General features: G+C 39.8%; 2 protein-coding genes across 4 annotated transcripts in view; one reads left to right on the top strand and one right to left on the bottom strand.

The window, feature by feature from the left end:
• The window catches only part of ulk4 (unc-51 like kinase 4), an 82,044-nt gene extending 67,565 nt beyond the window's left edge, over positions 1-14,479 (top strand). For both annotated transcript variants that reach the window (XM_084945127.1, XM_084945130.1), the window contains 3 exons: positions 1,412-1,606; positions 7,301-7,389; positions 12,416-14,479. In XM_084945127.1, coding sequence (XP_084801253.1) covers positions 1,412-1,606; positions 7,301-7,389; positions 12,416-12,476 — 345 coding nt within the window. In that variant the 3' untranslated portion in view covers positions 12,477-14,479. The remainder of the gene's footprint in view (positions 1-1,411; positions 1,607-7,300; positions 7,390-12,415) is intronic.
• The window catches only part of ctnnb1 (catenin (cadherin-associated protein), beta 1), a 40,240-nt gene continuing 35,465 nt past the window's right edge, over positions 13,926-18,700 (bottom strand). For both annotated transcript variants that reach the window (XM_084945132.1, XM_084945131.1), the window contains exons 10-17: positions 18,534-18,700; positions 17,954-18,112; positions 17,658-17,777; positions 17,229-17,379; positions 16,553-16,674; positions 16,368-16,428; positions 15,008-15,258; positions 13,926-14,723 (exon numbers count right to left, since the gene is read on the bottom strand). The exon at positions 18,534-18,700 is cut by the window's right edge and continues 37 nt beyond it. In XM_084945132.1, coding sequence (XP_084801258.1) covers positions 15,044-15,258; positions 16,368-16,428; positions 16,553-16,674; positions 17,229-17,379; positions 17,658-17,777; positions 17,954-18,112; positions 18,534-18,700 — 995 coding nt within the window. In that variant the 3' untranslated portion in view covers positions 13,926-14,723; positions 15,008-15,043. The remainder of the gene's footprint in view (positions 14,724-15,007; positions 15,259-16,367; positions 16,429-16,552; positions 16,675-17,228; positions 17,380-17,657; positions 17,778-17,953; positions 18,113-18,533) is intronic.

The raw sequence follows: 18,700 nt of genomic DNA, 5'->3' as shown, positions 1-18,700 counted from the left end.
CACACTGACAATGACAGAGGATACAGACAGGATACTTTTTTTTTTAACAATGGTTTATTGATTTTTTTTGGAACAACACAAACAGCAACAAATCAGCACAACCAAATACAAATAAGAAAAAGAGAAGAAAAAAACAAATACAGGTACATGAGTTACAGATGTACATGTCTGGGTCAAAATATGTACAGTGTTTCACATTTGAAGTCAAGGGAAAGAAAAAAGAAAAAAAAGTGGGGGAGAGAAAAAAAAAGGGGGAATACAGACATTAATTATTGTGTTTAAAAACAAAATGTGATCCCCTTTATGTAATAGCACAGCAAGGTCACGAGGTAGGTGATCAAGCAAAGGCCGCCATATCCTACAGAATGCATCACAATTGCCCTTTATGATGGCACTAAGGCGCTCCATTGGCAGCACCTTGAACATTTCTCTGTACCATTGTGTAACAGTGGGGGGCTGTCTCTGAATCCATTGAAACAGTACACATTGCCTCGCTAAATGTAAAAGTTTACCTAACAAAAGCATCTGTACAGAAGACAGAGAGAGCCCTTCTATACATAGACCCAGAACGAACAGCACAAGGTTCAGTGGGATCGTCTGGTGAAAGATTGAGCGAAGCTCTATAGCAATATTTTTCCAAAATCTAGTAATTAAAGGACATTGCCATATGCAATGGTAGTAGGTCCCCACATCCGTATTGCACTTTACACAAAATGGAGAAATCTGAGGATGAATTTTATTTAGAAACTCTGGCGTACGCTGCAGTCTATGTAAGATTCTGTAATGGCTTTCCTGGAGTCTGTTACAGGAAAACAATTTCTTGGCAGATCTAAAAGTTTTGGACCATGCTTCTGCAGTGGTTCTCTCTTCCCAGTGGTTACAAAATTCAAAGACAATAATTTCCCATAACAAAGAGATAAATATCTTTTTTGTGATTATTTCCTCATTAAATTTAAGAAGAAAGCTTTCAATAGGATTCAAAACAGGTTGATTGGCTGGAAATTTAAGGGAATTTACAAAATGCATTACTTGCAGGAACCCAAAGAAGTGTTTTTGTGGTAAATTATATTTAATTTGAATTTGATTAAAGGCCATAAAACTACCCCTTTCAAACAGATCGCAAATAAATCTTATATTTTTAGAACGCCAATCATCAAATATACTAATGCCAATACCTGGAGGGAAAGTTTTATTCCTAATTAGAGGCTGTAGACAGGATACTTTTATGTTTTGTTGACTGCCAATTTTACTTGGATTCAAAAGGTACCTGGGTGCCATTATTGATTTTACAGATTTTAAGATCCAGTACACATAGTAAAAAACTTGATGCAGACCCTGAGTATCCAAAATAGAAACATGTTCTCTTATACTTTAATCTCTGCATGTATTCACTGATTATCTGTCCATGCAGCTGTCTGCTGAGAACCAGGAAATCTGGGAGGAGTCTGTTCATTGTCTGTCACTGCTGGTCCAGCTTTACTGTGGAGAGGGTCCTGACTGCCTGTCGCCTTCCTGCTTACGAAGCTTCTCGCATGTGCTGCGCACTCGCATGCACACTGAGACCCCCCGAACACAACGTACAGCACTTAAAATTATTAAACGACTAGTAAGTAAACATCCACACAGACGGACAATCAGAAAAGCTTAACTGAACACACTGACATTTTCACATACACACGCTCATCAGAGCTCATGAACATTTTATTGGACGTATATTTTGTGTTCCATTTGTGTTGAACCTTGGTTCTATATTTGTAATTTGAGAGCCCTGCAGATTTAACATATTGGAATTATAGACACATACATATATGTGTATAAATTATACAAACACAAGAGTCAGTTCTACTGTGCTGCTGTTCTGAAAATAACGTGTACTTTCACCCAAACGAGACTGACAGAGAGAGCAAGGCAGAGAGGGAAAAATGTTGGGCTTCTATCTGCCTGTCACTCTGTTCAAGTGTCTGTCCAATTTTGTCTCACAGTCAGAATGATTTGTACTACAAACCAAAGCTAGCCTGTAGTACAGTGTACTGCAGTAAAACACATTGAAATTTAGTAAGGCTAAGGTTCCCCAGACAAAACAGAAACATTATTTTAATCTGGTAGCAGTGGGAAGGACTGAGCAGCTGCAGCTGGCATTCAGGATTTAACAAGGTGACAGTTTCTTAACCCTGACAAACAATAGCAACATTTTATGTGTCAAAACAATTTAATATTAATAGAAACATGCTGTGAATTGAGTGAAAATGTTGGCCCACCTCCTGATTCATTTGAATTTAAAACCTTGTTAAAATGTTAACTAAACTGCCAGTAAAATATTGTCTGACTAAGGCAGTTAGTTGTGCAGTAGTTAGATATCTGGTAGACATCTTACATGCTTTGCTAGCAAATGAGTTCACATTGAATATTTTTGTGTTAAAAGATTTAAGCCCAGTGCCAGCCCTCGGTGGCCAAGTAGTTTACTGTCCGTGTGACATAGCCGCAACCCGGGTTTGATTACTTTCTCAGTTCAACCTCACCATAAAAGGCTGATGGGGTATTGTCTTCACCCTGCCAGGTGGGTGGACGGTGTGGACACCCAAGTTTTTGAATGCAATAACTTGAGAACGAAGTAATGGAGCACTTTCAGATTGATACCATAAGTGCATCTGCTAAAAATCTCTGACAAGTTGGAATCTCAGTGACTTCGAAGTCAAGGTCAGGGGTCAGAGGTCAAGTGTTCCGAAAATCTTCTGAATGTGAAACAACGTAGGAGTTTCAAATTGACACCTTAGGTGTATCTACTAGGAGGCTGAGGGGTATCACTGACTGCCATCGTTATTTTTAAACCATGATGTCAGGATTTTTTGGACATTATTTGCGTTGTTCTAGTTGTCGAAACTTAACCATACTTAAGAATAAGTTATTTAAGTGTGTTGATATTGTATTTTTAATCAATCTGGTCTTTGAATGTAACCCACTGAATTTAATTTAATTTACTGAATACATATCTTTTTAGAGATTAATGCTAAAAAAAAGAGGCAGGGTTGGTGAGTCGGTCCAGCATAAATGCAATTTAGGAAATCAACATGAAGTTAGAAAAAATAGCTGATTGTTCAGCAGACCCCTATGAATTATGTAAAATGCATTTCTAATGTTTTGGCTTGGCCGCAGGGTCATGAGATTCTGCATGTGGGATACAAGGTCAGCTGTCACTCTGAGATCACATGATCTGACTGAAGGCTGTGCCTGGAAGCTACCTTGTGTGTGTGTGTGTGTGTGTGTGTGTGTGTGTGTGTGTGTGTGTGTGTGTGTGTGTGAGAGGCAGTGTTTGCGTGTACTCGTGTATTTTTGATTCCTCTTACTAATTATTTCTAGCCACCTGAACCACCCACACACACAAACTGTCACACACGAGCTCTTAGACGTATCTCTTCCTCTTTCTGTCTGTCTGTCACACCACATTTGTCCTCATGTGAAAACTCCCTTATTACTCCCCGTGCTAGTCAACAAAGTAACATCTGTGTGTGTCTTCTCTGTCCTGATCACCACCCTGGGCAACAAACACACATCACAGCAGTTACTTTCAACTATGTAGCAAATGAGAATATGTAGCTAGTGGATGAGTCACCAAGCAGCTTCCTGCACGGAGTGAGCAGCAGAACTCATTTATTTGCTTAGAAAAAGCCTCTGTGTGCATTTGGTCATTTCACTCATTACAACAGTTAATTTAAAAGATTTCATTTTTAAAGTTTGGCTCTCTCTCTCTGAGTGCTTGTTCTAGTTCTCCCTCTCTCTTGCTCGCTATCTCTCGCTCTCTCTCTCATTCTCTCTTTATAGAGTGCTTAACAAAATTATTAGACCACCTGTCACAAAAGAAGAAATCTGTGAAAAACTTGATTAAAAATTACTGAGTTAACTGAACTGGATCTGCATTTTTATACCTAATATTAACATTGGACTTCTCTGAACAGTCAGAAATTAAAGCATGACATTAAACAACTAAAACAAATTTTTCTGTTCAGGTATCCAAGTAAATAATTGTTGTTTGGCATTTTAACCAAAATATAATAATATGGTTAATTATTTTTTTTCTAATTTGTAAAACTGTAAATTAAAAAACAATTCAAATTTATAATATACATATAATTATATTTTAAAATTAGAAATATCATTTTGATTAAAGAGTGTAGGCATACTGGTGGATTAACCATTACAAAAACATAAAACATGATACTGGTAATTATCCTTACTGTTCGTTTAGAGCAGCTGTAGCGTAAACCTTACATTGGGACGTGGTCTAATAAATTTGTTAAGCACTGTATGTATCATAGACAGTTAGTTCAAATGTATCAAAACATATCCATCACCCACAACATGCTTTTATACAGAAGACTCACATTCTCTTTCAAACACACATTTACACCCTCAGACAAGTGTCTGCCCTTCAGAAAAAAGCTTTTTAATTATTTTTCATTGATTTCAGAGCTCTGATAATCTCTATCAAAGATCCTGCTAATAGCTTGGAAACTACAAGGGAGAGGAAATGAAGAATGTATCATGTTGGATTTACTACAATTTTCAACTTGTCTGTCTTTCATATTTGAGTAACAACTTGCAAAGACCTACAGAAAAACAAAAATGCTAATTAGATTTGAAACAATACGTTTTTGGAAATAATAGGCATTTATTATCTTTTTTAAAATAATATAATTTCTCAGTCTTTAGAGTTATTGGTCTTCCTCTGGCCTCTCAGTTTATCATGTTCAGTCCCTTCATGTATATGCAAAATATCTTTAACAAACTCAGTTCACACAAAAACTCTTTTAATCAACTTAACTGTAATTTAACTTTTTCAGCAGCTATAACGTTCACTGATCTGATATTTGGATATTTGCATATGGATATGTGAGCCGTGGTTGACGTTGTCCTGTTTTTTTACTTGCTGCTTGTTAACCTCACAAGTGTCCTGAAGCTTCGTCCTCTCTCACCTCCAGAAGCTGAAATATCAAAGCACATTATGTCCAATTATTGTAACCTTTTATGGTGCTCAAGCCAAAAATATGAACATTTATTTATCTTTTAGTCCCTGTTTGTTTCCAGCTTGGTTAGACACCCATTAGAATTTCCTTGGAAGCTGATGATTTCATCATGACCTATTTTCAGTGGGAAAACTTTGTGGGATTTCCTTTACCTGGAAGATTGATTTCATCGAGATAATTTCCCCTGTCATCAGTGACCAGTGATATTTGTGCCAGAGAATTACTAAGCAGAAGGGAAAAGTTTTGGTAGTTATGTTTCAAGCCTTGCTTTTGACTCTTTTTTAGGTTAGAAGCTCTGCATTTTTAGACCTGAGTATTTAAAATAACTGTAAAACAAAAAATCATTCCTTACTAGACTCTTACTTAAACGCACACACATACAGATCACAGCAGTGTCTATATCTGTGCACGTCTCTCTTTCTTCCTCTGTCTGATCTCAGGTACGTTTTCCTTGTTTGAACTGACTGTTGAGACAGCCCTGCTGTCTTTCTGAAAGGCCACACGTCTGCCTGTCCTCTGCTGTCTGCCTTGAACGCCTCTCAAATCACTTTAAGATCAGTATTATTGAGTTAGGGTTGGTTGGCTAGAGATGGAGACACATGGAGGATAAGGAGGTGGGGGGTGGGGGCGTCTGGAAAGCAAGGATGAAGGTTTGGTAAGTAGGTATGTTTACGTGTGGTTTCCATGCACACATAAATAGCCCCTAATCATGATGGGAAATTCAAAACTATGTGTTTGTGAAAACATGAAGTGCAATTCACAGTTTCACTTACAGCTTTTCACTTCAAGCTTCCTCCAGATAAAAAATTCAGTCAATCCCCCCCACCTGCTAATGCCTCTCAGAAGAAAGAATTTGTTGGGATCCTTTTTTTTAATATTCAGACAGACAACTTCCTGTTGAAGAAGTAACTTTACCATGAGAAGTTATTGATTTTTTTTTTTTCTGTTTTTCAAAAGAGAAAAAGAGAAGAAACATAGAAACAGTTGACATTAGAGGGAGTTCCCTCCTGTCTCCATATTCCTGTCAGACTGTCCAGTTTCTAGCATCATGTGCCCCACCGCAGCCCCCTCTTTGTCTCCTCCTAACCCCGTTTCTTAGCAACGAGCATGCTGTGCCACCACAGAGACACAGGTGATGATGTCACTGGAGATCAGAGAAAATGCATCCAACAAATAGACAGGCACATATGCACACTCACACATTAAACATCTGAAGAGACATACGCCGAGGCATTTTTTATTCTTACAATACCGTTTTGTAACACAAACTTTTTCAGCAGTATGAAATCAGACCTTAACCTAGCTTTGTGTTAAAACGGCGAGAACTATTCTGTGTGATCAGTGAACACACCCTCACACAAGCCTGGGGTCCAGGTGTTCCTGGGTGGGTGAGGAGCCTAGACATGGTGTGAAGAGACATGTCAGGACAGGAGTAAAAAGAGAGGAAAGACAAAGAGCAGAGATAAATAATGTAGTCTGAGAATTCAGTGAGGGAAAAAAGAGATATGCTTGTAAGCTGATGCTTTAACCTAGTTTAATGTACTGTAGCAGAATAATTAAATAGATTTATAGATCAGTAGAATTATGAGTAATATTAATACCAATAAGAAGAGTGGTCCTATGAAGAATGCAGCCACAGTTCTGTTTTAAATATGGCTTTAGACAAATCCTTCATCAAGTCACTTATTTGTTTCTGTGATCCATTAGGATCCCACCAGCTTCAGCTCTAACCATAGATACTATTCCTGGCATCATCCATACATTCATATGTATGTGCGGAGTTAAACGAACCCACTCTTCTTAAATCATTGAAGTTCATAGAAACCTTACAACAGGACATTAAAACAAAATGCAATGATGAAATTTCCAATGATCCAAAGAACATTCATTCTTTATATATATATATATATATATATATATATATATATATATATATATTGGAATATACACACATACACACACACACACACACACACATGTATATATGTAATTAGTCAAACAGACCACAAAAAGAAACATTATATTAAGTATTCTTTTAAGATCACAAGGGTTAAACAGAGAGCTGTGCCAGAACTGACTAAAGGTTAAAGTTCACTTTTTCTCTGCTTTGAGTGATGTGCACATTTCACCACAAACTTAGTAAGCCCATAAGTAAAGAAGTCATCACTTCTTATTAAACTGTTCCAACAGCGTGTCACGATCTGTAAAGTAACTCTCTGCTCTTATACATGCAGGCTGGGGTGAACATTTATTCAACCTGTGTCGCTCACTTTTTTCAGGTTCAGGCTACGGACAGGTCAGATTGGAGCGAATGTCCTGAGGGGGCGGAGCTAATGAGTCTACTGCACGATATGACCACATCCAACAGGTGCATGTTTCTGCTGTTTGTGTGTGTCTTTTAGAGGATCAGCTCATTATCCATCCCAGTAATTTGATATAACACAAAGGCATCAGCTGCTACCCGAATCAGGATCCCCCACTTCCTGTGGGATCCTGAGATGATTCCAGGGATACAGTTGTAAGAAAATGTCTGTGAACCTATTTGTATTATCATAATTTCTGCACTGTTCTTGTCTGATAGAAAGTTACTTACTAGATAATAACAGTATACTTAGTTTTAAGATTTTTGCTGTCAAGTACACTAATTAAGGAGGTGAGACTGTAAGTATGGGTTGTTGAGGTGCCCCTCAAAATCTGCTCCACTAACAAAATATTGGTTGGTTTGAACTTTTGATAAAAGTATTACAGCAATACACAAATCTGTAAAAGACTACAGAAGCATTTTTGAAGATCTGGATGTTCATCTTTATACAATAAGATAAACTACAAATGGAGGAAACTTAAACATCAAATAAGATTGGTGTCAATAAAAAGCCATGAAAAAAGCCATATGGGCCAACAAAAAAAGAGCAAACATACTGGGAAACACCAGCGCCTAAAAATAATCTCAGTGGCACGTCCCACATTTCCAAAGAATCCCACTGATGTCTCACAGCACTTCAGACATGTGAGCAGAGGAGACAAAAGTTTTAAATTAAATGAAACGTAATTATTTGTAAGGGAAAATATGAAACTTAAACCAACAACAAAACCTCATCCCAGCTGTAAAGCACAGTGGAGCAAGCACCATGGTTTGGAGCTGTTTTTCTACATTATTTCCTGGACACATTGCGGTCAGTAGAGAAACCAACTGATTTCAAAATTGTAAAAGAAGAAAACAAATAAATAAAAGCTTGACAGGACTGGGTCGTGTAACTTGAGAATGGTTCAAACAGCAATCATAAATCAGTTGAAGGGTTAAAAAAGAAGGATATTCAAGTTTTGAATGGAAACGTCAGAGTCCTGATCTTACACTGACTGATGATGTGACAGGACCTGAAACAGAGAGGTTCAGTTAATACATCCCATAATTTTTAATGAACTGAAACTGTATTGTAGAATTGGTTTTCTCATCTTTGTGTAAGTCTCATAAAGAGCTACAGGAGACATCTGAGGTTTACCAAGTTTTAAAAAGTGAGCGATTATTTCATGTTTTCTACACTTGAAAGAGCGCAAGATGATTCGTTTTATATCAGTCTATAACTGTGACTTACAGTGTTTAGACCATATGAGTAATAAAATGAGATCTGATCATTTTATTCCTAAAAAATTGTAATTGTATCAAATCTACCTTTAGTTACCCTCCTTTATTCAGCCTACGTGACAGCAGCCTGTCAAAGACACCAGCTACTCTCCCTCCTCCCTGATGAAGCGACTCCCTCTGTTGGGCTCTGCTCAATAAGCAATCATGGCAAGTTGCTCTTAGTCTCACCTGACAGAAAGGTGAGACACAGAGAGTCCATCAGCTTTCTTTAGTCTGTGAATGCATGCAGTATATCTGGCTATGTAATCCATGCTTTCCTATTTTGTTTTTGAGACCAAATCTCCAAGCATACCGATAACAAATGATTCTGGATTTTGATAGTGCCCATTCCCACATCTTATTATTTCCATGCATGTCAGAACTGATCTTTGTCTAGTTAATTGACAGGACATGCGCCTGTAACAGAGCAGGGTAGCTTAATGGCAAGAAAAAGCTCTGAGATGAAATATGTACACTATTAAAAACGTATATTTAAGTCTTGACATCTGTTATCAGGGACAGGAAACATAATCGGCACTTCTCTCTTTTAAAGAAACACGAGTTTTGAAACTCCAACAGCCCTCTTTTATCTTTAATTATAAAATATTTTTTATATATGTGTTTTATATATGTCCCATGCTTCACTCTGTGGGTCAGTATTAATACAAATACAGTCATCGCCTCCACCCGCCTTTTCATATATGTAAAATAATGACTTCTTTTATATTTACCATATGAAGGAGTTTGTGTGTATGTGAGTGCATGTTTTCATGTGCACACCTGCATCTCTGCATCTGGCTGTCTTTTATGAGTATGTCAGCCAGTTGTGTTTCCCCTCATAGGGCCAAGGGTTTTGTCACCGTAGTGACCGTGCTTCTTTTGATCTTCTGATGTATGAGACTAGCAACCTTTCACACACACACATCCACACATGCACACACACATCCACACACAATGAATACACGCAAATAGAGTCCTTTATTCTCATTTATATACAAACTCTCTGCAATCACACATACACCCTGTCAGATCAATAATGAAGGTGTATTGTTGCCCTGCTATAGAGGCCTCTCCTATTCTGTGCTCCCTGCCTCCCTCTTTTCTCCTTGGTCACCCTTTTCTTCCCCCTTTGTCACCCTCCTCTCCTTCTCCTCCTTCTCCTTCTCTCTTTCTCCACAATTTTCTTTCCTTTTTCTTGGTTTTCTTTCGTTCGTTCCCTCTTGTGCTCTCCCACTTCTCTTCTCTCGCCTCATCTCCTCACTCTCCTGTCCCTCTTTGGTAGATGAAAGCACAGATCAGCTCTAGCCTTTGAAGTGGCAGAGACTGGCACCCTCCCACTGGTATAGCAGGAGGAGGAGGGGAGCAGAGGTTTTAGGAGAAAGGGCAGGAGATGAGAGGAGTTACAAGGAGAGAGAAGAGGAGTGGAAATGGATGGGAAGAAGGGTTGAAGAGAGGTTTTAATTGAGAGGATGAGAGGAGCTGGCGCCGAGGTAGGAGACTGAAGAAGGATGGAAAAGAGAGAGGGGAGGTCTGGGCTAAGATCCTAACCCAAATGATGTCATTCACACTTTGCCATGGCAACCTGAGGAATGCCTTTTCAAAACCTCAAGCCTGACCAAGGGTGAAGGGTGGGGAGGAGCAATAGCGTATACTCCCCGTTCCTGAAGAAAAAGCATTGAGGTTCTCAACATAAACCTAGTTAATGCTGCTTTCAGTGAGTCAAAGCCTCAGTAATATCTGCTCAGACAACAAAGACAGATCAGAAAACTGCACAACTCTTCTACAAACACACTCTGAGGTCAATCATTCAGAATTTTATCAAAATGCAAATATTAACATGGTGAAACTAGCTGCAGTGTACACATGCGGTACCATTAAAAGAATAGTAAGCTGTCTGATCTTCCTTGAAAGTCTCTAAATGTAGTGGTGGGCTGATCACACTAATCTCTGGGTTGAATTAAGCAGCTAAAGAGAAAATACTTCACCCATGAAAAGCAAAAGTTTACAGATTTAAAATTGGCGAGCCTCCTTTGTTAACCATTCAAAGTCATCTCCGTGCACTTCTGCACTGCTTCCAGCACTCGGGTTAGTTTTAGATTGCTTCATGGGAGTCCCACTCTGAACACTTACCACATACCCATCTGATATTAGCATGGACCTCAGGCTTGTGCAGAGAGAGCACATTATCTGGATCTCTGGCTAAGATCCAGAGAAGAGTCTGCAGTGTCTGAGCACAAAGGTGTATTGTGTTTTGGTTTTGTTATTTAAAATGGCTTGTACACCATACATTTGTCCCCCGGGATCAGATTATCAGTGACTTTCAATACGATATCTTGAGGTGTCAGAGGGAGGACTTTTGCCACAAACACAGTGAATTCCAGTGGCCAGCAAACCACATTTTAAGTTTTGTTGTTGTTCAGTCCTGATCAGCACTATTGTTGCCAACCACTCACTCTGCTCATGAGGTTTGGCTCCCTGCAGCTTTGTCATTTTCCCCAAACAGAAATTCAAGTTGAAGGGCTGCATTTCTACAGAAATCAGTGCAGAATCAAAACTGTAAGAGGACAGAGTGGGACTGACAGCACAGCAGGAGCAATGGAAGCATCCTAGTGGGACACAATTGATCAAATGCAAAGGGAGGAGTGGCCAGACTTTTATTTGACGCACAAGGGCTTTTGATTACAACTCCTGATTGTTTCTTGCTGCACACTAAAGACAGTTAGCACAGGATTAAATGAAGGCAGTGGAAACTCTTAGACTCACCTTTTGAAATCATTTAGTTGTTTATTTATCTGAACAAAAACAACAACAACAACAACAATCTTTGGGTTGAGTTGTGTTGAGTTGTGAGTGAGTCTACCGCTAAAGGAACTGCAGATGATTGTCTTCTTTCTGATGAGTTCTTCTGTTTGTTTGTTTTCTTAAATAATGGAAAGCACACAGATTCCACACAGCAAACATCCCACATGTTGGTGTAAGCAGAGTGTGAGGCTAATGCGATTCTGTAATCTAAAACCAATTATTTTATTTTCCGCTGTTCTCTGTGCAGCTGTGTCAATTTGAGGCTGTTAAGAGTGCAAGGATTTAATGAGTAACCAAACTCTAAAGTTTGTCCTAAAACTTTTATGGACCCAATTTATGTTTTCCAGATCCACAAACTTTCAAGGGTTTCCGAGGCCTCTGGGAAATGTGTTAATTAGGTTAATTATGTAGGTTTTAATTAACTAAGAGGGGTGGGTGGGCTTCTTCTGGCCTGGCTGTCAGGTTGCCCCCAAAGACACCTGGGAGTAAGAGGAGGGGGGAGGAGGGTGATAAGAGGGGGAGAGCAGGAGTAAATTATAGACAGCCTAGAGGGGCCTGGGCAGATTGGATGTTTTCATCAAGTCTTAATTATCATATATAGATGTATGTTTGTACAGAATTGTGAAAATCATTATTCATACACTTGTATATGATTTTTAATTGTCTTACTACAGAGCACATAAAATATCTATTTAATAAGCACAGGTTAATGTGGGCTGAAATTGGGATGTAAAGTTTTATTATGTTTGCGGAGCAGAAATAAATGTAGTAGTCTAATTACTAATTCAGTCCACTCAGTACCATGCTACGTGGCTGCACCTGTTTCATTGCTCAACATGCTTAAGAACCCTGATCTATTTTATTGTAATTGTTTCTTTGATTAAGCTGTTTGTGCTCATCACCGGCTAATTATCACTGGATAGATAGCATGCCAGTAATACTACTCTTTTTTTATGTTTCCCCATCACAGGTATCACACTGATGTCACTGGCCTGGCTGTTGATATCCTTCAAGAGATCTCTGAATCCTAAAAGCTTTCAGAGCATTCAGCCGTGCCTCCATATGACTGTCATCATTTCAAATTGGATCAGTGGCAGTAACAAATATTAGTGCGTCACTAAAATGTCTTGACAGGGCAATCAAAACATGCATCCAGTGTTCATCAAACTTCACAGGATTACAGCATGAGTGTTAATTTAGACTGTCATTGGCATCACAACACTGACCTCTGAGTGTGTCAACACACCTCGTGTCATCAGCAGTGACAGAATATTAGATCACGCATGCCGTCACGAGTCATAGATTTCTACTTTGTAATAACATGAAGCTAATGGTGACATCTACAAACTCTTTTGTTGGTATTCCAGCACTAAAAAGGAAGTTGTTCTGTTTACTTGTAGCAGACTAGTGCCGTGAAAAACCATTAATACCAAAGTGGTTCACCACATCCACTGATTTGTGCATAATTCATCCATCTCTGCTTTTACACAAGTTAGGTCATATCATTCTAATTAAGTCATTTTCCTGTTCCAGTGTATACCTGATCTCTGCCTACTGTTACATTCCCAATTGTTTTAACTGGATATAATTACTTTGCATAATTAAATATGCCATTACTGAGAAGTGTTTGAATTTAAAATGAAAGAATGACACTTAAATGTTCTAAGAAGCTGGATGAAGTCGGGTTAAATAGGTGAGGTAGAGGTCATGTTAGAAAGATTATGCTTAGTCATTGAATATGTCCTTAAGCTACCTCAGCTGTCCATGTACCACCATCCTAAACATCCACACGTGGACACCACCAGCAGGCTTTTAGTTCACAGCACACTGAATTTTCTGCAACTTTGACTCATCGCATTAAAGCTGGACCCAACTTGCCACTGTACACAGTTTAAGTAGATTTCAACAGTCTCAGTGAACACACAGCAGGTGGACTGCTGGCACATCAGTTTCTCCTCACCTTCCTGTCAATAAGTGTGTAAAACTAATGCAGCAGGCTCCAGACCAGGGATGTCAAATTCATTTTACATGGTGGGCCACATGCAGCCCACTTTGATCTTAAGTGGGTCGGACCACTGAAACTGCCCTTCCTGTCAGTGTAAAGAAGTCGCACTACACATTTAATCTCTGAGATACTGTAATATAAGAAAATGCAATGTCAACAGCACATCTACATGAAGTCCAACTGTTTGGGTTTAAATTCACAGAGAAGGCCCCATTTCATTTCACTGTGGAACCTTTGTAATCAACAAAAATCTTTTAGTGTAGTACGCAGGTCTGTCAGCAGGAAAAACTAAAATGTATTAAATAGTTAGGTCCAAGGTTTATGCCCTTCTACAATTTCCAAATGTGTCTGTCAGGCCAATTCTTGGCCCCAGGCCTTATGTTTGATACCCCTGCTCCCTGAAACAACTTCAAGTGTTATTAGGGTCTCATGTTAATCCTTGATTTGAGTAGAAATGAGACTTAAAGGCATACAGTTGAAATGACAGTCCATTTTATTGTTTCAGAACACAGCAGGCTACAGCAACCAGCTCCTCTCACTACCCCACCCACTTACAGCAGACCAATAGGAGCCCTCCTCCACCCCTGTCCTTTCAGACACTCCCACCCAGCTAGGTCAGCTACACCCCCTTTGGAACAGCGGAGACATCAGTGTCTCCCTTTAAAGCAAGAAAATAGCTTGATATTTGGACCATGATTTCCAATTCATGTTTTTATACAAAAGCTACACAATGTTACACTTGATCATCAGAATACAATTCAACTGATTAACTTTAGTGTTTGGACACCATTTAAAATGTGATCAGATCCTTTACTTGGATGGAGCATTACCACTAAAAAAAAATAAAATAAAATAAAATAAAAATAATAACTCAACACTACCAGAGACTGAAAATACAAGGGACTGCAAAAACAAGAGATGAGTATCATAATTCAGAATAATGGAAAAAGCAAGCTAGATTCAGTTGTACCATTACAGACTTAAGGAAAACAGAATAAAAAAGTAAAAATGAAAAAAAAAAAAAAAAAATACATTAAAAGGGATTTGAAAACGAATTATTGAAAAATCTGTGTGTCATGTCAGGATTTGAGGTCAGCCCCCATCAGGCTGAAACCAGAACCAAACCGCACTCAAATCTAGTTTGTCCCAATGGAGTCCCCGTAGACGGGAAACTCTGCTTGCTGTTGTTGAGTCATCTTCAGGCACTTCTGAAACCTCGCCTCCTCCATATGGGCGAATCACGATGCAGGTTCATCCAGATCACATGATACAGCTGCAAGGGGAGAGCAGAGGAGAAATGAGCGGTGGGGAGGAGGCATGGCAGGCATTGGGTGAAGGACCACACATACAGATCAAATACTAGTCAAAGTAACATCACAGACACCACATCACACAGCTTTGTAATTTGGAGCAGTCTGAACATGCAGCAGGCACAAGGAGTAAACCGACACTTCCCCCAGTCCTCGGGCTCTTTATCCAGAAACCACCTCTGAAATGAACACCACTCCGTTTAGCTGACATGAGGCCACAGAGTTGGAGGTACCAAGTAAATCTTACCTAGTAGAAAGTGTAGTGTAATGTTGGTCTTGGTATTTACAGGTCGGTATCAAACCAGGCCAGTTGGTTTGAGTCGCCAGGTGGCAGGCCCTCTATCAGTTCCTGGGCATGTCCCAGGTCAGGCAGCCCTTCTACAGGGGGGTAGTCCTGGCCAGGGTGGTGCCCTCCACCCAAGTCATGATCCATCATGGGTTCCATACCCATTGTGTCCCCTCCATAACCCCCCGAATGGAAAGAACGGTAACTTGGGTCTGGTGGAGGAGGAATGGATGGAGGAGACGCAGGTGAAGCAGAGCAGTTGTTAGAAGCAAGTTAACAAACCAAGCTGACACACAGTAGTATGATCACTGAAATGTAACACTGCAAATCAACACAGCACACGGTCAACCCTCCAGCAGACCAAATCAAACCACAGCTGTTAACTCTTATTTCAGCTAAACTTGTGCTTCAGTTCACTGTTTAGTTGTTTCCACCAACAGGAATGCATCTGCAGTAGCCAGGGCCTTTTCTAAATCTATCAACATCAAGTCTGTTTTCATTTGGCTGACGAAGAGTCAATTAAAGCTGTTACTGCTGGAGAATTGGAGAGCAGTGCAAATTAAAACCAACGCCAGCTTGCCCTCTAGCCTACTGATCGGCACAGTGTCCAAAATCCTGGACACCGGTAATAATTAAAGAGATGGTCTGATCTTCAGCCAGGTCAGAATTAAAGACCATTTTGAACAATTTGACTGAAGTAGTAACACACTTTTCATGTCTTTCTGGAACATGCTGAGGAATCACTTGGTGCAGACTGGAACATTTAAGTGGATCCTTAAATTTAAAAACTCCTAGAAGCTTCTGTAACAGCACCAACCTACATCTGATCTCTCCTGAAGTTGTTTATAATAAAGCTGCACAACACTGAGGAGGAACATGAACTGTTTTTAGTTTGCTAATATCTAACAGTAGACCTCCTTCAGGTCATGCATCATCAGTTGGGTCAAGATGAAACACTCAAACACTGAGTGTCAGCTCATTAGAAGATCTTGACCCCGAGTAGATCTTTAGAGAAGTTGTTGGTCAAGTGGTTTACTTCATTCAGTCATATTTTCAAGTTCATTAGTGACACACAAATTTGTAATAGCTGTGTCAGATTGCGTATCTGTAATTTTGACTCTGATGAAGATCAGATCACATTTTTGATGAGTATATCAACTTAATAATAAATTAAGCCCACAGATGTACAAAGACTTCCAAAGAAGGCATTTAAAGCATCCCCAGTTTGATAATTAGCTCAACTGTTTTTATCTTGACTGCAGTAATAGTTGGGAAGCCTTTGTCTTCTGCTTTGCTTGCAAGTATCAACTGAGTGACTTACCTTCTGGTCTGTAGCCCAGAGGCTCACCCTGAGCTCCGATATCCAAACCCAGATCTGCTGTCTGCAGAGCAACACATGGCAAACATTTGACAAAGTTTCAATTACACAAACACTTGTGCATGTCTTTGTAACTGACTACACAATGTAAATAAGCATTACGCAGTTTGTGTAAAAGCGTGTCGCACCTCGTTCCAGGCCATTGGTTCTGTCCTGAAGAGTGAGCTGGTGAGTTCTACAGAGAGGCGCTTCTTGTAGTCTTGAGGTTTGTCCTCTGACATACGGAACAAAACTGCTGCTGCGTATGTGGCTGAGAAAGATGGAAGCATGACTGCTTAGCCAACACATTTTTAGCCTTTAAAAACAAAAGCACTTAAAACAGCCATAATACAGCTATCAGGGTTAACAAAAGAGACTAGGTATTACCCATGACTAGAAAGTTTATTCAACTAGCGTTCTCCGCATCATTTAGAGGCAATATAATGAAGTTGTCACCATAAATATAACTGTTTTAAGAGCAAACTTGGCTCCTACTTAGATTCTTCAACAATGTGCTACAACACAAGCCCACAGTGCGTCTCTGCATGATAGCAGATGAGCCTGGAATGTCACAGAATTACTGAACAAAAAGCAGCAGCTACATTGTACCGCTAGAGCTGCAAATTTTCAAGATGCCACTTTAGGTCCACATCACACTAAAGAGTCTTCCAGGAAAATACAAACAATTATTTCCAAGTGCCAGCGTGTTATCCAATTAAATCCCCTCATTGCACAGTTAGACTGGCACTTCTGAACATCTGCATAGTTAAATGCAGCTATTATGTGACTGATAGCGTTGTGTAAATGAGTGTTTTGGGTACATACCAACTCCTTCATTGCGGCTGTGCAATAGCTCTGTGAGTGGAGCAGTGGCTCCCTCAGCTTCGATGGCCTCAGCGGCCTCTTTATCCTGAGCGAGCTCACACAGGACGCCTGCTGCTACACGCTGGATGTTCTCAATGGGAGAATACAGCAGCTGCACACAAACACAGACCAACAGCTTAGTGAAAATAAATAAATAAATAAATACTGAGCCTCCACAGATGCAGCCTCATGACACTATAATTTGTTCCCTCTGGAGAACCACCTCATGCATCCACCCAAACAACTTCTATCTGGGATCATTTTTCTAACCCAGTTCCCCTGTTTAATCCAGCAAAGCTTCAAACAAATTAATCTCAATACTAAAATATCATCCGTAATCTTGGTTAAATTATATTGTTTTACTTTTTGAGATTAAATCTGCAGACTGACCTGTACAAAGAGTGGAATGGTGTTGAGTCCTCTGATGACTATTCTGTTGTGGACATCTCTGGCCAGGATGTGAAGTGCTCCTGTACACCCTTCCACAATCTCCTCCATACGTACTCCCTCCTAATAAACAAACAGCGTAAGATCAGTGCACTTGCAGCATCTCTCTCTACAGACTTCTTAGTAGACCGGGTAGAACTGAGAACTACTGCTCTCTCAGTGAATTCCAGGCACCATGGACTGGTATTTATTAAAGCTGTGTGAATTCATTGAAATGATGAGAGTATGTGCGCTCTTACCACAAACTGCTGCTGTGTGCCTCCCATGCTGGTGCGTCTTTGTGTGTCTTGATGTGCTCTGACCAGCAGCTGAACCAGTCTGGGGATGGCGCCCTGCTCCCTCAAAGGGGCGTGGTTTGCAGGGCAGAGAGCCAGGTTACGGATCAGACCAACTGTAGCCTGACAGAAGAACACAGTTATGTGTCATTTAACCACGATTTTAATGTCACTCTCAGGTTACCCACTAGCCACCCATAATCCAGAACCATACAGAAAACTTTTGTCTTGATGTATATTTGTAGACAGATTTACTGAAAAATATTATTTCAACTTAATTTCTCATCTTAAAGTCAATTATTAAACAAACTGATTGCACTTGAACAAAAAAAAATCTTATTTCCTTTCTATCAGTACATGTAATATACCAGTGGAAATGACTGATATGTTTATGACAGCCTACAATATTCGGCTCATTATTTTAGCATCAAAACGTAGTTAAGAGTGAAGTGATTTTCACTGCACTAAATGAAGAGCAGCATGAGTGGCTGGCATTATGAAGAGCAGCTTACAGAGTGCTGCTGCCAAGTCTCTCTGTGTGTACCTTGATGAGTGGCCAGTGTGATGGCGGGTGCAGTAATTTGACCACTACAGGCAGGCCATAGTGCAGTCTGACAGCGTTCTGTGCCATCTCAGCATCCTGGTGTCGAGAAGTGAGGTGACGCAGGGCACAAATAGCTGGCTCTGTTATGTCTTCTCTGTCTCCAGCCC

The sequence above is a fragment of the Perissodus microlepis genome, chromosome 11, assembly GCF_051167445.1.
Source record: "Perissodus microlepis isolate ML-2025 ecotype Zambia chromosome 11, ASM5116744v1, whole genome shotgun sequence".
Lineage (NCBI taxonomy): Eukaryota > Metazoa > Chordata > Actinopteri > Cichliformes > Cichlidae > Perissodus > Perissodus microlepis.
Note: the sequence above shows the minus strand (reverse complement) of the source record. Positions and strands in the feature narration are given on the sequence as shown.